The sequence below is a fragment of the Tachysurus vachellii genome, chromosome 19 (genome assembly GCF_030014155.1).
Source record: "Tachysurus vachellii isolate PV-2020 chromosome 19, HZAU_Pvac_v1, whole genome shotgun sequence".
Lineage (NCBI taxonomy): Eukaryota > Metazoa > Chordata > Actinopteri > Siluriformes > Bagridae > Tachysurus > Tachysurus vachellii.
The window spans coordinates 17,834,752-17,855,667 of NC_083478.1; the positions used below are offsets into that span (position 1 = coordinate 17,834,752).

At 38.4% G+C, this 20,916-nt stretch overlaps 1 protein-coding gene across 1 annotated transcript in view; it reads left to right on the forward strand.

Moving 5' to 3' along the window:
• Positions 1-20,916, forward strand: part of syt6a (synaptotagmin VIa) — a 44,887-nt gene that overhangs the window by 20,293 nt on the left and 3,678 nt on the right. Inside the window, exons 2-6 of the mRNA XM_060894808.1 lie at positions 3,610-3,997; positions 7,940-8,498; positions 14,585-14,705; positions 16,582-16,753; positions 20,472-20,622. Coding sequence (XP_060750791.1) covers positions 3,819-3,997; positions 7,940-8,498; positions 14,585-14,705; positions 16,582-16,753; positions 20,472-20,622 — 1,182 coding nt within the window. The 5' untranslated portion in view covers positions 3,610-3,818. The remainder of the gene's footprint in view (positions 1-3,609; positions 3,998-7,939; positions 8,499-14,584; positions 14,706-16,581; positions 16,754-20,471; positions 20,623-20,916) is intronic.

Below are 20,916 nucleotides of genomic sequence, written 5' to 3' on the forward strand. Positions count from 1 at the left end.
AACGATGTAGCGTGATAGAACGTGCTCAACTCATGGAATATTAACATAAACTAATTACTTGGGGAAACCTCATGGGGGGGCACAGTGGCTTAGTGGTTAGCACGTTCGCCTCACACCTCCAGGGTTGGGGGTTCGATTCCCGCCTCCACCTTGTGTGTGTGGAGTTTGCATGTTCTCCCTGTGCCTAGGCACAGGCTCCCCGTGACCCGAGGTAGTTCCAATAAGCGGTAGAAAATGAATGAATGAATGAATGAATGAACCTCATGAGGATGGTGTCTCTGATGGGAATTCTAACTTAGCATTACATGTAGGTGATTAATATACGCATGGTAGAACAGTGCAATGGTAATGTGTCTGCAGATGTAAAGAAGTGTCACGGGATCAATTCTCAACTCCTGTGTGAGTTCAGTGTTGGTTTTTTTAGCTGTATTTAAGCTAATTGTGATAATGATCCTCAATCCAATCACATCCGATGTACGCGTTTGAATTAAGTTCATGTTGCCAAGAAATGCCAAATCCCTCCATAGTGATGCCTTACTGTGTTAGAAAACTTACAAAGCGACACTGACACTAGAGACTCCTTCCAAAAATACTTATGCACATCTTTTAAATACTTTTATATGCTAACCCTAAACCTAAAAGTTCTTGTGTAAGTAGTTACTACTGAGCCATTTGGACAGGGAGCCACTAAACCCTTTTGAAATCTAAAATGAAGATAACACTGCATATATAGTTTTTTACCTATATGGAAAGTATAGAAAAAACTAGTGTGTTGCATTTATGAGCAACGAAATCTTATTTCAGCAAGCAAACAAAAATAAAATCAAATAAAATGTTCAATTTCTAATTAAGTCCAATTTTTGAAGACAGGCAAGCGTGACATCTCCAACCCCCCGCAACCCCAATTTTTTTCATTGGTTGTTGCGTTAAATCTTTCCAAGATAGTGCTATTTTCTGATTGGCTATTGTGTAGCCTCTTTTTTTGATTGGCTGATAGGTGTCAGGCTCGACTAAGAACTGAGACGCACTTGATTCCTGCCCGGTTCCATAGAGACAGCGGTGCTGACTGATACATTTTGGGCGCTGCGGCATATTAAATATTATAAATAGTCAAAACGTTTTTCTGCGTGAGAAATACGATGTGTGGCGGGAGAGCGGGAGAAAAGACCGAAATGCGTGACTGTCAAGTCAATGCGTGACACTTGACAGACCTGGATGACATCAAAATTTTAACTTGCCCGCTGCAGCAAACCAAAAATGCGTGTTTCTGTGTGTTGGATTTCGCAAGTCGGCAGTTATGACGCATATTTTGAGCGACAAAAAAATTAAACACGGTTTATTTTAATGTTACAAGAGCATCATAATCTTAGAGTTTAGAATTACATTTTTTTTTAAAAACTAACTAACTAAAATAAAATACATTTAAATTAAATATTTCTTTTCCAAATCTACACGGAGCCGCAGCAGAGGGATGAAAGAGCCACTTGTGGCTCCGGAGCCACGGGTTTCCGACCCCTGGCATAGTACAACAAGGACATTAATTTAAACCTGTGATTTTCATTGTATATGCATCTAGAAGTAATGTATTATATATATATTTTATGCACCAATCAGAACAAAGTTTAACAATGCTAAGATATTGTACTTTTTTTTGCTCTTTTAATGCTCTTTTAAGTATTGTCACACAATTGTATGTTGTGCTACAAATGGTTACGCTTGCCAGATATTAAATTCAAAACAATTTGCACCTATTTTTGTGTTAGACAAAAAAAAATCTCATATGGTGTTATCAAAGACGTGCTTTTGAATCTAAAAATATCCTGAAATTGTTCATTTTTTTGCTATTGGAAGGAACACTGCTTTTACTCTATAAAGCTCAGAGTTAAATAAGTGCACACGGTGACTGCTAAGCTGGTCAAAAGGACCCAGCTGTGCTGTTAGTGAGGGTGGAATGGAAAGTTGACAGGCAGACAGACAGACTTTGTATCACAATTTCAGATTACAAGAAGAATCTACAGACTGGATGAATAAATAAGAATAAATCACTGGCTCTAGAAATCCATTCTTCATCCAAGAGAGTGGACATGGAGTTAAAAGAACTCTCTAACTGTGAGGTCCACGTACTGTACATACTAGAGTAAGGAAAATAAAAACAACATAAAGTTCTGGATATCTGACCAGCTTGGAAAGTCAAATGATATCATTCATTCATTCATTCATCTTCTACCGCTTATCCGAACTACCTCGGGTCATGGGGAGCCTGTGCCTATCTCAGGCGTCATCGGGCATCAAGGCAGGATACACCCTGGATGGAGTGCCAACCCATCACAGGGCACACACACTCTCATTCACTCACACAATCCCATACTACAGACAATTTTCCAGACATGCCAATCAACCTACCATGCATGTCTTTGGACTGGGGAGGAAACCGGAGTACCCAGAGGGAGAACATGCAAACTCCAAACACACAAGGTGGAGGCGGGAATCGAACCCCCAACACTGGAGGTGTGAGGCAAACGTGCTAACCACTAAGCCACCGTGCCCCCCCAAATGATATCAGTCTAGGTTAATTACATTTCAGATGCTCACAGGAAATCTAGATGAAGTTTTATTCATCCTGCTATTCACATGTGAATTAGCCCTACACAAAGCTCACTGTCTTCAATGTTTGAATTGTTAAAAAATCATTTTACTCATTAAAATCTAACCCATGTCATCGCTCAGCAAAAAGGCTTTGTGGGAAAAAAACATGAGGACATTTTAAAAAACATCTGATTAGACTTGGCTACAGACATCCAAGCGTGTCTGGAGATTTGGGTTTCATTTGCCTTCTCAACAAGTTCATGGATCTTTCTGTCTCCATAACAGCTGATAAATCGAACTAATCGAAGCCACCGAGTAATAGACAGCCTCGGCTTCAATAAAAAATAAATTAAAAAAAAAAAGTCAGCCTTTCTTGCTCAGTTTTGTTGGCTAGGAGAGAAAAAATAATCATACTGTCTTGAGATTATTTGGAGAAAAAAACAAAGCTAGATCTCCCAGCGGTATGCTAAATGACAGCCTTGTCGCCACTTCTCTTCCGCCTTTTCATTTTAAATCAGTGTTTGCATACTGCTTGTCAGCATTCTCGAAGTCTCTCCAGCTTTATGGTGTCCTAGCTCATTTCCAAGCCTGCTCTATATAGGAGAAAACGTGCGTTTGTTTTCTTACACACCCACTCAAAGGCATTTCACAGATGGCAGCATTTGCAGCATCTTCCACTGGCATTGTTTCTTTGAAAGTAGATTACAGGCCTATATGCTGTATGAGTGATTAATTACATTGCGGTGTATTCGTGTGGGAGTGTTATGATCATCACTTTTCAATAGCCTTTGTTTTGCCAACTGAGGATTACAGATTTCCTTTGCTGCCTATAAAGCCACTGTCAGTGAACTCAACGTCAGTGATGATATACTGTATATGACTATATAATGTGTCTCTAACAGGCAAAAATATCTACCTAAATATATTAACATGTATGTTTCTGTGTCTCTCTCACCGTCTCTGCCATCTGTTTCCACATATTGTGGCACTACTTTTTCTTGGCTTTCGTCTTCCTGGCTACAGACGTCACTGTTGGCATCCCCGTTGGCGTTCTAGTGGCGTGCAGTTTGGCATTGCTGCTACTGGTGGCTTTAGCTTCCTGGAAACTGTGTTGGATACCTTGGCGCAATAAGGCCGTGACGTCGTCCAGTTCCGTCGCCCTAACCGCGGAGAGCTACCCGTCGCTTCAGCCGCTGTCACGTGTTCCCAGTCCCCAGCAGCCCCTGGTCGGCATGGCTATGGAGAAAGTGAAGGAGTCTCTCACACCCATCGGTTTTCTGGAGGCAGCCGTGAAGATCAGCCACACATCACCTGACATTCCAGCAGAGGTGCAGCTCTCCATGAAGGAGCACTTCCTGCGGCGCACACAGCGCATGCAGAGACAGACCACAGAACCAGCCTCATCCACCAGGTAGTACAAATAATTATATCACTTCATTATATCCTTACACACACACACACACACACACACACACACACACAATGAGGTCATTAGGTATGTCCAAACCACTAAGTTTAGTGTGTGAAAGATTACAGGAATCTTTGAGAATTCTTTAAAATTTCTTTTTGATTTGCTCATCGCGATGCAGCATGCTAGAGAAGCGTAAAGAATTTCAGAATTTTTAGATGACCCTTCTTTCAACATGATTAAAGTCTCCATAAGTGACTCAGTAAATCAGCACATAAAGTGCTTATGAACTAGTTTCAATTCATTCATTCATTCATTTTCTTCCGCTTATCTGAACTACCTCGGGCCTGTGCCTATCTCAGGCGTCATTGGGCATCAAGGCAGGATACACCCTGGACGGAGTGTCAACCCATCGCAGGGCACACACACACTCTCATTCACTCACGCAATCACAGGGAGAACATGCAAACTCCACACACACAAGGTGGAGGCGGGAATCAAACCCCCAACCCTGGAGGTGTGAGGCGAACGTGCTAACCACTAAGCCACCGTGCCCCCCTCTAGTTCCAATTCAATAAGCTTTATTTCCCATTATACTGTATACTGTGACCAGACAATCACCAATCACTAAATGTCCACCAAGCTTCATATCTCACAGCAGTTTGTAATTTTTTTCCTTACAATCAAACTCCCAATGAACAGCTCAAGTCTCAACCACAGCTGTAAGCTTTCTAAAAATAATTTTCATATCTATCAGTTTACTCCAAATAATGTACTTGTATTTGTTATTTGTTTACATCCCTGTATGTATGAGACACCTTTGCCGTCAGCTTCCTATATGTTTATTCGTACAAATAATTTTTTTCACATCACAAGTTTGATGGATTCGTGTGCATTGTGAGTTCACTGGAACACAAAACAGACACAACTTTAAGAAGAGAATTCTATAAAAGTGAGATACATAAAAGAGACAGGCGAATATTATAATAACGCCCAGAGACGGTAACAATAGCAGACCGCGCCAATAACAGGGTCAACATGCCTAGAGGTAATAAGTGCAAATTGCAGACAGATGACAATAACATCCAGGTAACCATGGTTACAGCTCTCCTGCTAACAAGTAAAGTCCACGTCATGCTTACGGTACAGATCGCCACAGACGTGTCGGAGCCTAGAGCCAGACATACGTAGTCTTTCATTTGATATTTCTATTTATTTAGAGTTCTTACTGGGAGAGTGCAGAGATGTCAGGGTCAATCATTTCCAAATTGTTGTAGGGTTGCAGCAAGCACAATAAACAGAAGCAACAGATTGGTGAAGAGAGAGAGAGAGAGAGAGAGAGAGAGAGAGAGAGAGAGAGAGAGAGAGAGAAGAGAAAGAGAGAGAGAAACTCAGGGCAGATGGAAATCAGTGGTGTCATGTGCGAATGTCGTCCCATGCCAACAAATCTGTCTGCCTTGCCATCATTGATTTTCTGCATGTCCTCTGATAAAGACCAGCTTTTTCTCATGCTAATTTGTTAACATGCACTGTAACCTGCCTGTCTTCGCTACAGGAAAGGGTTTTAGGGTATCATATGAATCATAAAGTGAGGAGAATTGGGTTAGCTGTGAGGATTTTGCACCTCCAGGGTTAGGGGTTCAATTTTCTGAAGATTCTCCATGATTCCTGTGTGCATCTAGTTTGCACGATATTCCTGTGATTTCCTCCAGCTTCCTGAGAAGTCATGAGGAAGGATCCTTAAGAGAATCCCTTCTGGGATTAAAGCAGCAATGAAAGAATACAGGTATACAGTACTGTAGATACATAAAGACAGACAGTACTGAGTGCTAGTAGGAGTAGAGTGTGTGTAACAGAACTGTCTTTATGATTACAGAAGAAGCTCATATGTACAATACTACAGCATCCCAGTGAGATTGATTAGTTAAATAATTTTTAATTTTATTTTTTATTTTCTTCACATTCTTAATTTGTCAAACAGTGTTTCTCGATAAGCAAAGAGATTAAGAAAATTGATAAAACATTCTATTTAAGTGCATGCAGAGAGCAGATCTCACACACACACGGACACACACACACATCATAAAAGTTATATGTGGAATAACTATGAGGCAGATAAGGAAGGCATCGAACTTTAGCTTGGTGACTTTATGTCACTGGTCCATGTATGAATCTCAGTGTTGTAGCCGCAACTTGATTTCAAGAGAAGAGGTGTGAGGGAAATATGCTAAATAAAAACGTCAGTGCAACCTGTACAGTCAAATCGATGCAAAATGATTTGTCTTCCATCGATCATATTAATAACGTTATTAGGCAGAGATATAAGAGAGATATTATTAAAAGATATAATTCTCATGACATTTCTATTGACCACAACAATATACCACAAACAGGTTGATAATAAGACCTTATAAATCCAGATCTACCCCTTTATATTTTTTTTCCACATCATCAGCTGTCACCTTGACACCCTGGAGTGTATCTCAGAGACAACCAGGAAAAATGCCTGTTTGAGCTTCATATTAAAAACCACTGTGGAGTGAAACTTCACTGTTGAACATGGAAACAACAAAACAGGAACAAATTCCATTTTTTTTGTCCTCTGGTGGAAAAAAGTTAAACCTGAAGTAAATCTATAAAGTAAAAAGGGATTACACAAATGAAGGGGTGTGAAATATATTTTGACTTTTCCATGTTTACCAGTGTGATTAACACAGCAAACATATATCAAAGTTAATTATATACAGACATTTGAAACCCTTTGATCATTCTGAATACAGTATATTTCAAAGGGTTCAAAGCTAAAATCTCCCACAGCTACAATTCTATAACAAACTCCATTTCCCAAAATCCTTAATCAAACAAGTACAGTCACATAAGCCACTGCCTCTCGTACCACAGACTTAGCTAACACTTAGCCACCTGTTGGCAATTAGCACACTCTCCATAAATAACCCAGACTTCGCCTGAATCTCATGTCTGCTAGTCTGGTAATGAGGTTAGCGAGCAAGTTTTAATGAGAACCAACACAGTGTTTTTTTTTATGTCTAGCTGAGTTCAATCTGTCCACTGATTTACTTTTTTATTCTTCACTTCATGTCTTGATTAAACCATTTATAAATGGAAGCCAAAGGTCAGGCAAGAACACTTGTCTTTACTTTTGTGCTTTTTCAACACATTCCTTAACTTCTAATAAAAGATCTGCTTGGAATAAATACTAGTCTGTGTCACGCTGCTGATCTCCAAACAGGAGAAAAATCCATGATGGTTTATAGCAACAACTTTATGTTTATAATACAAAAATACAGTTTATAACTAAGAAATCAGAAGACTTACTGACTGACTGTCACAATGTACCGACATTAAAGGCTAAATCAGCAAATCTCAGTCGCTGTCTACTAGCTTATACATCAAAAACGATAAGCCTGTTGTTATAGAAGGTGAATTGACCGATTTATTTAAAATGTCAATGACCAGTTTGGCTTGTACTGTCAACAATTCCAGAAGAGATCCTTAAAAACTATCTATTTTATCTAATCTAGAAGCAATTAGTAAACTCTTTGGTATTTAATTGGGACATATTCCTTCTTTACACTTACTCAGTTAAGTTGATGATGTTTAATCCATATTCAGTTACCTGGGAAATCATTAATCTTTGTTCAGCAGAAAAAGTATTTGCAGTGGTTAATTAGCATTTAGACAGGTAAAGCTGTTCTCAAAGACCATCACATTAAGGCATGTTGGATATGAATGTGTATTGCTGCAAAAGCAATATGAAGCAGTTGAGGCAGAACGATATGTACATATTACCAGGTTCAAATAATACTCTAGAATTCAGAACAACAACTGTTTCCTCATCTTGCGAGATAGAGAACAAAATTTCAGACTCCTTTCAAACCCTTGGATGAAATACTGAAATGCTCTCTCTCTGGATCTCATTCTCAGGCACAGCTCCTTCAAACGTCACCTGCCGCGTCAGATGCAAGTAAGTAGTCTGGATCTGGGCGATGACTATGTGGACGTGGACGCGCAGCCCACAAGCATCGGACGCATCAATCCAGAGCTCTACAAGCAGAGCATGCTCGAGAGCGAAGAGTCGGCCAAGAAGGGTAGCGGCAAGACTTGTGGTAAGATCAACTTCTCACTACGTTACGACTATGAAAACGAGACACTGATGGTCCACGTCCTCAAAGCTTTCGACTTGCCGGCTAAAGACCTTTGCGGCAGCTCTGACCCCTACGTCAAGGTCTACCTGCTCCCGGATCGTAAGAAGTTCCAGACACGAGTCCATCGCAAGACACTCAACCCTACATTTGATGAGCTCTTTCAGTTTCCAGTGCCCTACGATGAGCTGAACAACAGGAAGCTGCACCTCAGCGTGTTCGACTTTGATCGCTTCTCCCGGCACGACATGATCGGTGAAGTCGAAATGGACAACCTGTTCGAGGTGTCTGATCTCTCCCGGGAGACTTCCATCTGGAAGGACATCCAGTACTCCACCACTGTAAGAGAATTTATTTCCCTTTCAGTTCCAGTGCATCTTCGTAACATTTTATTAATCAATTTCATAATTAACTTATTAGGTTTAGCGATGTTATCCACAACATTTTAATAAAAAAAAGGACCTACAAGCACATATTTGTTTAAATTGTAGCTCATGGAGATTTGTTTGTGAGTGCTGGAGTGAAGTTAATTCCCACTGGACAAATACGCTGAAAAATGCCGAGGTCCACTTAATGTGAACGATGATAAGGAAGGTCTTTGGGTGTGAGTGCAGAAATAAGCAGTATTTGTTAAACCATGTCAGATTACTGCAGTTCTTTAGACAACTGCTCGGTTTTCAGTCGAAACGGTATCGTTTAAACGAAAACAAAAATACTCCCTATTTATCTCACTCGACAGTGCAGATTTTCTGTTCTGTTAAGATAAGAAAATCAATGGCTTGTATTTATCATGCAAAACTGTTAGAACAACCTTACAATTTCTTCTCCAGCATTCAGCACTTTCTCAGGGACTTTTTTTCTCAGACCTCAACCTGAATTACAATCCTAATTAATGTCATGTCAGGCACTTCAGCATCATCAGGCTTCATTAGGGTACATGGTAGATCAGGTATTTCAAGCAATCTGCGATAAGGGTGATGAAGGAATCACCCAGTGCGTGATCTAGTCAAGTAAGTTCAGATCTGTGCCACTCTCTGGAAAAAACAGATGTCACCTTAAGGCAGTGCTGTCCAATCCTATCAACATGTGGGTGTACTGTAGGTTTTCATTGAAGTCAAACAGGAGCCACACCTGATCTGATTCCACCTGTTTCATCGGTTGATTTTTCTTTCAGTTGACTCTGGTGTGGCTTCTGCATGATCGGAATGAAAACCTCCATCTACACCGGCCCTGGATAAGACTGGAAGTATTTTGAATATAGTAAACCTTTAAGAATGATTTTAAAGGTACATAATTGGATCTTGATGAGCCTTTATCTTTAGACGTATACTATATAACACCTGTACAGGTAATACATACTCTATCAGACATGATATACATACATTATTTAATCCAAAGCTACATTATTTGTAACAGAGTTTTCTTAAATTAAAGAATCTCTCGAGCATGAGAATGAGAGCTGGGCTTTCTAATACCATCTAGACCTATAAACACAAGCAATTTCTGGGTGAAAAAAAATCTACCAGTATACAGTATTACTTCAGATATAGTCCTATATATATAAAACCATCAAATTATTGGCTGAAAATTTGGTTTAATTGAACAATATGTTTTTCACCCTCAGCTTACACAACATAGAGTAGCACCTGATCAAGCACGTTCCATTATCTATATTTTAATCATACGTATAAATTAATGAAGATACTAAATGATGCTCATGAAATTGTAATATGATGAAAATAGTACAGGGCCTGAGCTCTATGAACGCCTCACACCTCCAGGGTTGGGGGTTCGATTCCCGCCTCCGCCTTGTGTGTGTGAAGCTTGCATGTTCTCCCCGTGCCTCGGGGGTTTCCTCCGGGTACTCTGGTTTCCTCCCCGGTCCAAAGACATGCATGGTAGGTTGATTGGCATCTCTGGAAAATTGTCCGTATTGTGTGAGTGTGTGAGTGAATGAGAGAGCGTGTGTGTCCTGCGATGGGTTGGCACTCCGTCCAGGGTGTATCCTGCCTTGATGCCCGATGACGCCTGAGATAGGCACAGGCGCCCCGTGACCCGAGGTAGTTCGGATTAGCGGTAGAAAATGAATGATTGAATGAATGATCGTCAGTTGAATAAATAGCATCTTTGGTTTTTGTTAATTCAATGTGTTCTCCTGTAAAGTAAGCTGAAGGATGAGCTGACTGGACACACTTACAGCTCACTTTAAGCAAGTGTTAAGTATCAGTAATCTCCTCCATCTGTAAAATAAGTCGTGTCTCAGATTAAAAAGCTGCCTCCCTTCTTTGAAGAACTTTCAAGAGACAGACATTTTAATTAAGTAATTAATTAATGAATAACGTATTATTTACTGTTGGCTTTAAAGGTCATGCTATAATTTTTACAGTGTATATACAGTCCATGATTAATTTAAATGACCTATTGAGGTATGATATTTTTGTCCTGCGCATACTTTATCCTAACTCTGAATGAAACCCTAAGTATTATTGATGGTACCATTCAACAGGACACAGAAAGGTAGTGTGAGTCATAAATAATCCCACCTGTGACGTAGTATTTTAATTTTACAAACCCATCAATGATAAAAAGTTTCCTTGGTAGTGATTCACAAACAAACAGAGCATGCTAACATTTATCTCAGAGGTTGTAAGATACGACAACATGCTGTTTCACACTCAATTAGTTGCTTAATGGTAAGAACTCAAGGACAAATAAAGGAAAACTACAGCCATTGTGAGTTCCTCAGTGATACGTGGATTTGAGGAATAGCACAATGAGAATAAATGAAAAAAAAATGTGTTGTTAAATTTTTTAGGCTGATTTCCTGCAACAAAATAACTCTATTTCTAAAAGACATTTGAAATGAACGCGTTTCCGTTTGTGGTGGCACTAATTGCTCTGTGTTTTTCGTGCTTAGTAATTGATGCTAGCAGAGAAGTGAAAAAAAAACAACTTTGCAGCACTCAATTATAGAGGAACCGATGATGCAAGGGATTTAACAAGACACACAGTCCAGCAGAAGGCTGGGATTAGACAGCTTTGATATGGCTTCATGTTCATTACAGTGACTGTTTCATCACGAATTAGCTCATTGACAAGCAGGAAAGCGTAATGTGTTTGGCATTTTAGACCCTAGCTAAGGCTCAAAGGATGCTTTTCTCATGGCACTGCATTAAGGGCATTTTCTGTCAGCGCTCACAAACAAAACAATAAGAAAAGAAAAAAGAAAAAAAACAGCTGTCACTTACCATTACGCGTGTAAGCGGCAGCAGCTGAAGTCCTTACAATTTTGTCTGCTCTGTTTCACTTTGGTGTGACCTAAAAGTAAAAACTCTGTTGACCAGAACAAATACTGTGTTTGTATTTGTGACAGATGACAATATGGTTTCCATAGCAGTGTGTAACACAGAGCCAGTTACATTATGGGCAGAAAAATAACATGATGCTAACTTGATGCTAAAGTGTCTTACGAAATTATATTTATATATTTTTTTTTAATTTTCTGCATTGAACCTGTAGTAAGAATAAAATTCTCTACTTTCTATATACATTTGGTTTGTATGGAAAGTGGCATCAGGTAACAGAAATCCTTTGTTTTGTTAACTTCTTGAAATCCAGCTTCCTGTTCCCACTCATTTTTCCAAACCTCCACAGGATCCCCAGGATCAGCAATGGCCTGTAGCGTAGCTCGTCTATAAAAATGCTCCATTTACAAATAAATATGCTAGTTTAGGTGTCGGTTTTTCTAGCCATGTTAACACAAACCTGTGATTTGTTGCTGAGTCGCTGTTATAATTAATGGAAAAATAAAAAGGCAGTTTTAGAATTCAACAGCACTGTGGTGTAAATATATATAAATGTTAGAATCTTTTGAGTATCAAGTTTTTTTTTTCTAATCTCATCTTGGAGTTTTTTCCCACCCGAGCCACCCTCTCCTCTGTCTTGCTCATTAGAGGTGATATTAAACTTTTTAACTCAAACCCTAAAGCTTCTTTGCGACTATGTCTGTTGTTAAAAAACGCTACACAAATCAAACTGAATTAAACTGAATTGAATTACTTGTAATAGGTCAGCATTTCGAAGCAAAATCCAGTAAATAACAATCAAGTTTGTTTAGATCAGTGTAGTTATAAAGACATACAGAATATGATTGAATTCTGCTCAAGTATAACTCTGGATATGGATAGAAAGATTTTGCAGTTCACCGATTTATTATATCATTAATGAGTAAAATATAAAATTGGCTCCATGTAACATCCCAGCAGCCTTAAGAAAGGAAAGAACGTTCTTGAAAGTTATAGCACACTTGAATCCGTGTCTATTACTATAGTATCTTGTGATAAATCAGAGGTAGTCGGCTGCAATATCCACTTGACACCCTTTCTATCCAAGCAAAGTGCACTTTAATGTCACTTTCTGGATACTTTTTTCTTTCTCACTGATTCACTCTGGAGTCTGACTATTGGTGCTTCCTTCAAGCGGCTTTTAATAGCATCATCGCGCTCACATTAGTGCTCCGCATATCAACTTTGTGCGTAGATAGATGTTAAGCCACAGCGGGAGAAGAGTCAGGGCCCTCGTCCATCCCTGAGCGGCTTAGCCGGCTCATTTAAAGTGATTAGAGTTTCCACCAGTCTTAATGCTGTGGACAGGATGAGACTGACTCAGGCACTTTGACTAAATAACAGCCCTTCCACTTCATCTTACATGCTTAACATCCCAACAGGCTTGGATGTTCTCGGCTTCTAACGCTCTCACTGGCTGTTGTTTTTTTTTTGTCTCTTTTTTGACCTGCCTTGAACCATGGAATAGCTTTGAGGAAGTGATGGCTAACCTGCCATGGCTGTGTAGAGACAAAAATGCAGAGACTTTCAGTGGTATTGACGGATAATTAGCACCCAGTTGGGGTGGCGTCTTTTCTTAGAGAGATATAAGAGTTAATTGGCCAGGGTGGCGGTATCTGTCCAAACAGCCCACCACTCAGACCTCAGCAGTGAGTCACAGGCCTATTAAAGTCACCCCAGCAGTCACAGTCAGAAGTGCCAAGCTACAGCGGCAGATACCTACTTAAAATGTTTCCCAGAGCCTAATGACATACGTATGAGGCACAGAATTGTTATACTTATGCCTGATTGCCAAATTATTCCCAGGTTGGAAATGAATCTGAAAAAGAAACAAACACAGTATGTAGCACCAAAGTAGAGCCACTGCTGCTTTAATGGTGCAAACAAGACAGAGGTTTTGCCCAATAACAAATGTGAGTCATGAAAAAAAGCATTAGTAATGATTTAGATGTCTGTGACATCATCGGCAGATTCAGGGGTTTTATCAATTATCTAGCCTTATGAATCTAAATTGTATCTTTTCACAGCAGATTAATTGTTAGATTCTTTGGTATAGTCAAAATATTGAATTGTTGTCATAAGAATCTAAATGTTATTGTTTCGTAACAGATCTGATTCAGTTGTGTATGTTTACATCTGTGCTCTATTAAAACAGACACCCAATAAGTGTAATTAATTCAGTTTGGAATCAGATACCAGCTGATAAAATGTCTGTGATGATTCTGAGCCAGTGTAATATTTCTCCTTTTTTTTTTTTTACTTTTTAGTGGTAACCAAGCTAAAAACCGTAATTTCTGCCTACATGTTCAGCAGTTTATGTCTTTGTCATGTCTTATTCCATAGAGGAGTGAAATTTTGATAATATGAAGCTCATATGAAAGAAGACACTCAAGACTTTAAGAATTTCTAGTGTTTCATAACTATTTCACTTTTCCTAGAGTACTGGGGGAAATATGTTTCTAGAAAGATCCCAAAATATCTCTCTGAGATTCCCGAAGTGGTTTTTCATAAGGGTCTAAAATTTAAAGGTGTTTAGTGTCAACCACTAAAATTATATGTAAGGTTATCAACAGAGTGAAAAACAAACATCTCACACTGAAAGCCAACAGAGTCCTGACTCAATTTAGATCAGATTTGCTGAGATAAAATAATTTAATTGTCTCTATAGGAATGGAACGCATATGTACTGGTAAAAATCCAGTGTTATAAAGCGAATCGTTTTAGCAGAACACCATGTACTAGAAGTTGTCACCATGTCATTCGTTTTCTTAGATCGACACGCATTTAAATCCTGAACGTATATTCTTAATATTAATTAATGCAGTTAATAATGTTAGTTAATCAAGCATTACAAATTTTAAAAAAATAATAATACTCTTTCTACATTCATCAGATAGCATATTTCTGCTGATTAGAAGAGACAAGTTGTCATGCACATGACATTTTAGGTCATTTTTAATCAAATGGAAATATTTTTAAAAAATTGGTCATGCCGCGAGCTCACTGAGTGACTTTTCCTGCTCAATCACAGTTTTCACAGGTTGATTTTCAGTCCACTGACATAGTTTTTGTGTGTGAGACAGGAGAGCGTGGACCTCGGGGAGATCATGTTCTCGCTATGCTACCTGCCTACAGCTGGAAGACTTACACTCACTGTTATCAAGTGCAGGAACCTCAAGGCCATGGACATCACAGGATATTCAGGTAGAGTTATTTTTTTACACAATAATATACTTCCACTCGAATAAATATATTGTTTCATATCTGTTAAACATAGATAATTTGGCTTAAATAATCTTCCTGTAGCACTGGAGAATCTAAACGCCCCATGTTATACTTTTCAAAATCAATTTTTGTAATATTTCCTAGCTGTGCACCATTAACTTGATTGAAATAGGGCAAATTCGATTCTAGTATTTTGCTGAGTCATTAAAGCCGCAAGCAAATACTGTATAGCTCAGTGTTCAACAGGAGCTCAAAGCAATGGATATAAAAACGAACTGTCTCGTTATATAACGGTTTGAATTTCAGTAATATTTGATCATTACTCCACTATAAAAATGTTTCATGTCACTAATTTTATTCACATGCAGTAAACCCAAGCTATTAAAATGTGCCCAAAGCATATTTGGCGTCTGAGTCAAACATCCCTATCCAATTTATTCCGCTTGAACTGGGAGTAATTTGGTGCCTGAGTAACGTACAAAAATAATAAATCATACATATCACACACTAAAACATGGTAAAGCTGAGAATCAGTATGCAGTAATAATAGTGGACTGTGTGTCCAGTAAAGCGCTGGATGTCTGTGGCAAGTTGATTCATCAGTAGTTTGACAAAACGAGTGAAACGTAGAGAGAAAGCCTTCTTAAATCCAGTCCATGGGACCTCCTGTTCCATCCAGCTCAAACTTCTCCTTAACGCTGGCATGCCTGATCCGTCTCCTTAGCTCCTCAGCTCCTCTTGCTTATGTTTGCTTTCTAGATGGAAACATGGTGCTTGGAAATGTTTTTACTCAAGATCCTGAAGTCTGTGGTGGAAAAAAGTGAACAAAAGACAGACTGCCTGAGACTAATTCATCAACAAATGCTTGCGTTGTTTTGGACTGCTATGTTGTATTATATTGTTGTATATGTCTTGATTATGTTTTCTGACATATTAAGTTACTCAGGGCTTTAAGAATTAATTTAATTCATTTATTACTAGTTCATTTCCTTTCACTCCATGTGTGTGAAAAACATACTTGGGAAATAAACCTGATACTGATTCTGATAAGTAGTTCTGCTTTATCAATCTTAGTAGCATCAAGAAATTCATAGAAAAGTTCCTAATAAACAAAAATGGTTATTTTTTCCACACAGATGTCCAAAATAAATGGTGATATCAAACCCATTTCTGTTCTCTGAGATGCCAAGAGAGCTTGTTCATCTTCAGCAACTAAAATTCTTTGTAAGGTTATCAAACATTAAAAACACACGTCTCACATTGAAGGCCAACAGAGTTCTGACTCAAGTAACATCAGACTTTCATTCATTCATGCATGCATTCATTCATTTTCTACCGCTTATCCGAACTACCTCGGGTCACGGGGAGTCATCTCAGGCGTCATCGGGCATCAAGGCAGGATACACCCTTGACGGAGTGCCAACCCATCGCAGGGCACACACACACTCTTATTCACTCACACACTCACACACTACGGACAATTTTCCAGAGATGCCAATCAACCTACCATGCATGTCTTTGGACCGGGGGAGGAAACCGGAGTACCTGGAGGAAACCCCCGAGGCACGGGGAGAACATGCAAACTCCACACACACAAGGCGGAGGCGGGAATCAAACCCCCAATATAAGGTTATAACCCCCAATATTAAAATAAGTCCATTTCCATGCGATAGAACCCCAGTGTACTTACAGTATATGATGGGTTAATGTTATAAATTGAGCTGATTCAGTATTGTGGATTGGTGCACCATTCTGTTCAGCTGTAGGTTCTTGTATTGATATCAAGGGTCAGCAAAGACATTTATTATTATTCAAATCAGAGTAACTTCCTATTCCTATTCCTGTGTTTGCACAGATCCTTATGTCAAAGTGTCTCTCATTTGTGATGGGAGGCGTTTAAAAAAGAAGAAGACCACCATTAAAAAGAATACACTCAACCCCATCTACAATGAAGCCATCATTTTCGACATCCCTCCAGAGAACATGGACCAAGTCAGCCTGCACATCTCCGTCATGGACTACGACCTGTATGTAAACCTCAGGGTTCAGGGTTCAGTGTTACGTGATTTTAATTCGTTCTGTCTTGGGTTATGAAACCGATCACCCAATAACACATGAGCAGTTATTAGTTAATGGTTATTTATCAATCACACATTAATTTCCTTAAAAGCATCAAATTTTACAGAAACATATGAAGAAATAAACATCTACAGAATTGTTATCTAATGTTTAAACAGTTGACACACACACAATAAATCCATATGATTTTCAAAACAGAAGGTGTTTTGGTTTAGATTATATTAATGCTCTAATAAGTTTATTTTCATTTATTAGTTCATTTCTAGTACAGTGATACCTCGAGATACGAGTGCTTTGACATACGAATTTTTTGAGATACGAGCTGTGATTCGACCAAATTTTTGCCTTGAGATACGAGCAACTTTTTGAGATACGAGCATCCGAGCTCCCCAACAACCACGTGTGCTCTGTTTCCCCGCCTCAGCTTCCCGCGTCTCACTCGGTTAAAGCCGTCTTTCCACTGCACACGACAAACGACGGCCGATAAACCGGAAGTCATTCATTTCCTATGGAGAATCGCAAAGGCGCTGTGTGGTGCCGATTGTCTGCGGATCCGTAATTTTCGGATCCGTTTTGAGCGTTGGATCCGTTAAAAAAATCTGAACTTGTGCGACTACACCGCATCTGATATGCCGACCAGACAGGTTTTTATTAAAACGACCGGCAGATGTTAGTGAGGAAAGAGTGACAAAAAAGGCAAAAACAAGTCTAGAGAAAAGTGATGAAGAAAATTAAGCAAAATTAATGTAAAGAAAACAGAAATTGTAGCAATTACGTTCAGTTAAGTTAAGAGAATTTCAGTTAAGTTCATTAATTTTAGTGAAGTTTAGTTACGTTCCATTTAAGTGTAAAGTAGCATTAAGAGTGTACAGTAGCGAGTAAGTGAACCAAAGTGAAAGTGTAATTCCTCCTAACTCCTCCGCCTGTTTACTCCTCCCTCAACCTCCGTGCGCATCTTCCGTAAAGTAAAACCAGTTTATTTTTTTAACATTCTCTTTTATTACTGTATGTTTTTATACAATATTTGTCGTAAATATAAATTATAAATACAAGTACTGTACATTTTTCATATTCAAAACACATAAACAAAACAACTGGAGTTGGATTTTGTGAGCTGGAACGGATGGGATTTCAATTAATTTAAATGGGGAAAATTGCTTTGAGATACGAGCAATTTGAGATACGAGCAAGGTCACGGGACGAATTAAACTTGTATCTCGAGGTATTACTGTATTTCTGTAATGCACATCTTTCACAGGGATATTAGGTTTGTTAGCTTGTTTCAGTGGCCCAGGTTTGATTCCCAAGCAGAGAGTTAACTCAGCCACTGAATGCTGTAGTTCACTCGCACTCAGTGCCGGTCTCAAGCCAGGACAAAAAGAGAGGGTTGTGTCAGAAAGGGCATTCTTCATAAAACCTGTGCCATATCAATTGTGCAGACCAGATGATTTAATAAGGAGATGTTTATTTCACAAAACGCTTTGCAGGTTTTCTGCCATCTTCAAATCTTCATAACAGATGAGTTTGTACGTTTTGTTGTTGTAGTTTTGTATTTTTTGATTAATAGTGACAAAAGAGGGCATTTTTTTGTCTATATTCTTTTGACAAAAATGAAACTTTGCATATTACTTTCAACTGAAAGGTGCAAAAATTGGCTGGTGTTTTTTACGTGTAATTAAGTTAGAACTTAATTGATAACATCATAATATCTTGTTTCATAGATGTTCCACAACATTAAATGTTTACTTTCCTTTAAAGGAATTTAAAAAATGTTGTTTCTTAATGATTAGTAAATGTTAAGCATGGGCAAATTATGCCGTACTTGTGAGGTAAGGGATAGACGAATACTTAAGGAATATTATGTATATTTATGGAGATTTCAGGGTTTTTTTTTTACAGCCGCAAACCTATTAACTCAAAATTAAATTGCACAGACTCCCTCGGTTTTTATTTCCAGAACATTTAAATATAAATACAATAATATTTTGTTAATAATATTTATTAGAGCTGTAGAGCTTCCTATTCGTGAACCTTCCAGTGACAGAACCCGTTAAATCCGAACTACATGTTAATCAGAAGCTACATGTTTACAAGTTACTGAGGTTTGGATTAAACTCAGTTTAGTTGCAAAGACCCGACCAGTCTAATAACTCTGAGCGCTCGGTTATAAAGGAAATAACATTTTTAAAGAAGCACGAACCCCCTGGTTGTGACCACCAAATCCCAGTTTCACAGACATCCACTGTTCTAGAGGAAGTGAGGCAGTCCAAAAATCATAGGGTTTGATGAGAATGAGCAAATCTTTTCTAACAGAAAAAAATAATAAATATGCATATGAAATATCATGCCCTGTTTTACAATCTATAGCTCTTGTGTGTGTGTGTGTGTGTGTGTGTGTGTGTGTGTGTGTGTGTGTGTGTGTGTAAATAGATGACGGATCACATCAAGTCCATCAAATGTTCATCCTTGATCCAGAATATCTCAGTGTCTCTTAACATACATTAACATTATTAAATTTCGAGCTCGATTATGGCATCATGGTGTAAAAATTGTATACATTTTTTCAGTTTCGAGCACACAAACATAGCCTTCTATAACATGACCTTTCATTCTGTTTCACTCAGAGCTTTGGTCTCTAGTCTCAGATTCTCAGAAAGAACGATGGAGGCGATTTTGTGCCAGAGAGAAATATAGAGAGTGACACATATACTCAAACTGAAGCTCTGAGGAAAAGGTCAGGAGAAGGTAGCGCTAGTCACAGGAAGCTCCTGTTTACATAGACGGTGCGGTTTGTGTGAAGTTTGGACTCAAGGAAGGATACCACAAAAGCAAAAGCATGTTATGTATATTGCTTTTTTATTGATAACTGTAGTTACAGCATATAAGGAACATATAAGTATATATGCATATGACAGGATTAAAATATCCACAGGTCTTTATTGTGTTCATGAATATTAATGAGATTATTTTCCATATAGGAAATATTTAATAACTGATTCATATGCCACATGTATATTTACATACACACTTTATATGTTATTTTATTATAAGTGTTAAGTTTATATAGTAAGTGGTGTGATTGGATGTGACATAAATCAGTTACAACTACTACCTTAAAGTTGATGAATTTCTTATAAAGTCGTGTCCTGAAGTGTGTCATTCCAGTAATAATGAAATTTTGCCAATTTATTTATTCATTAAAAGGTTTTATTTGCCAATAAATATTATTTGATATTTTCGAACACCGATGAAGAAAGTTCTTGTTATCACTTGTGTTACAGTAGCTGTAAACAGTCGTTCCTTTACTAGCCTCTCTTTTTAAAATGTATTGATTTTTATTCTCCTTCAAGCAAAACTCCTGCATGTTTCCCAAGTTGGAAAATGTAAATTTCTAGCTTTACCTCTAATAGTTAAAGTAAAAGTCCCTGTTACTATAGCAATAATATGTATTAGAATGAGAGCACTAAGTTAAATCTTGCAGCCGGTACTCTAGAAAACTATTCAGCATCTTCTGACCAAATAGAGAATTCGACAGGGTTGTGATAGAAATGCTGTCATGATTATTTCATGAAATTATATTTGCTAACTAATTTAATAAAAAAATAAATAGCTGGCATACATTATGTACATGATGTGTACATGTTTATCCTTTCTTTCCTTTTCCAGGGTGGGTCATAACGAGATCATTGGAGTGAACCGTGTTGGGTGCGCAGCTGAGGGCCTCGGCAGAGACCACTGGAATGAGATGCTGGCATACCCACGCAAACCCATTGCACACTGGCACCCGTTACTGGAGCCCAAGAAATCAGAAAAAGAGGTTTGGGTCATTTTTTATTTCCTTTGTGGAAGATCCTGTATGTTTATTTAAAGCTAGTGGAGGTTGGAAGGGTGGAAGGGCAATTTGAAATAAGTGGAGATTATGTATTCTCCCCCCAAAAAAAACAAATCATTATGATTCAGTCCATGCCTGGGCTCTCTGAAGATCCTCTTATGGACCTAATATGAATAATTCAGTAAATGTGTCAAATGATATATTATAAATTTATGTATAAACACAATCTCTCCTGTAAAAAAGGTTGTAAAACGAGAATGGTTTTAAAGTTTAATGAAT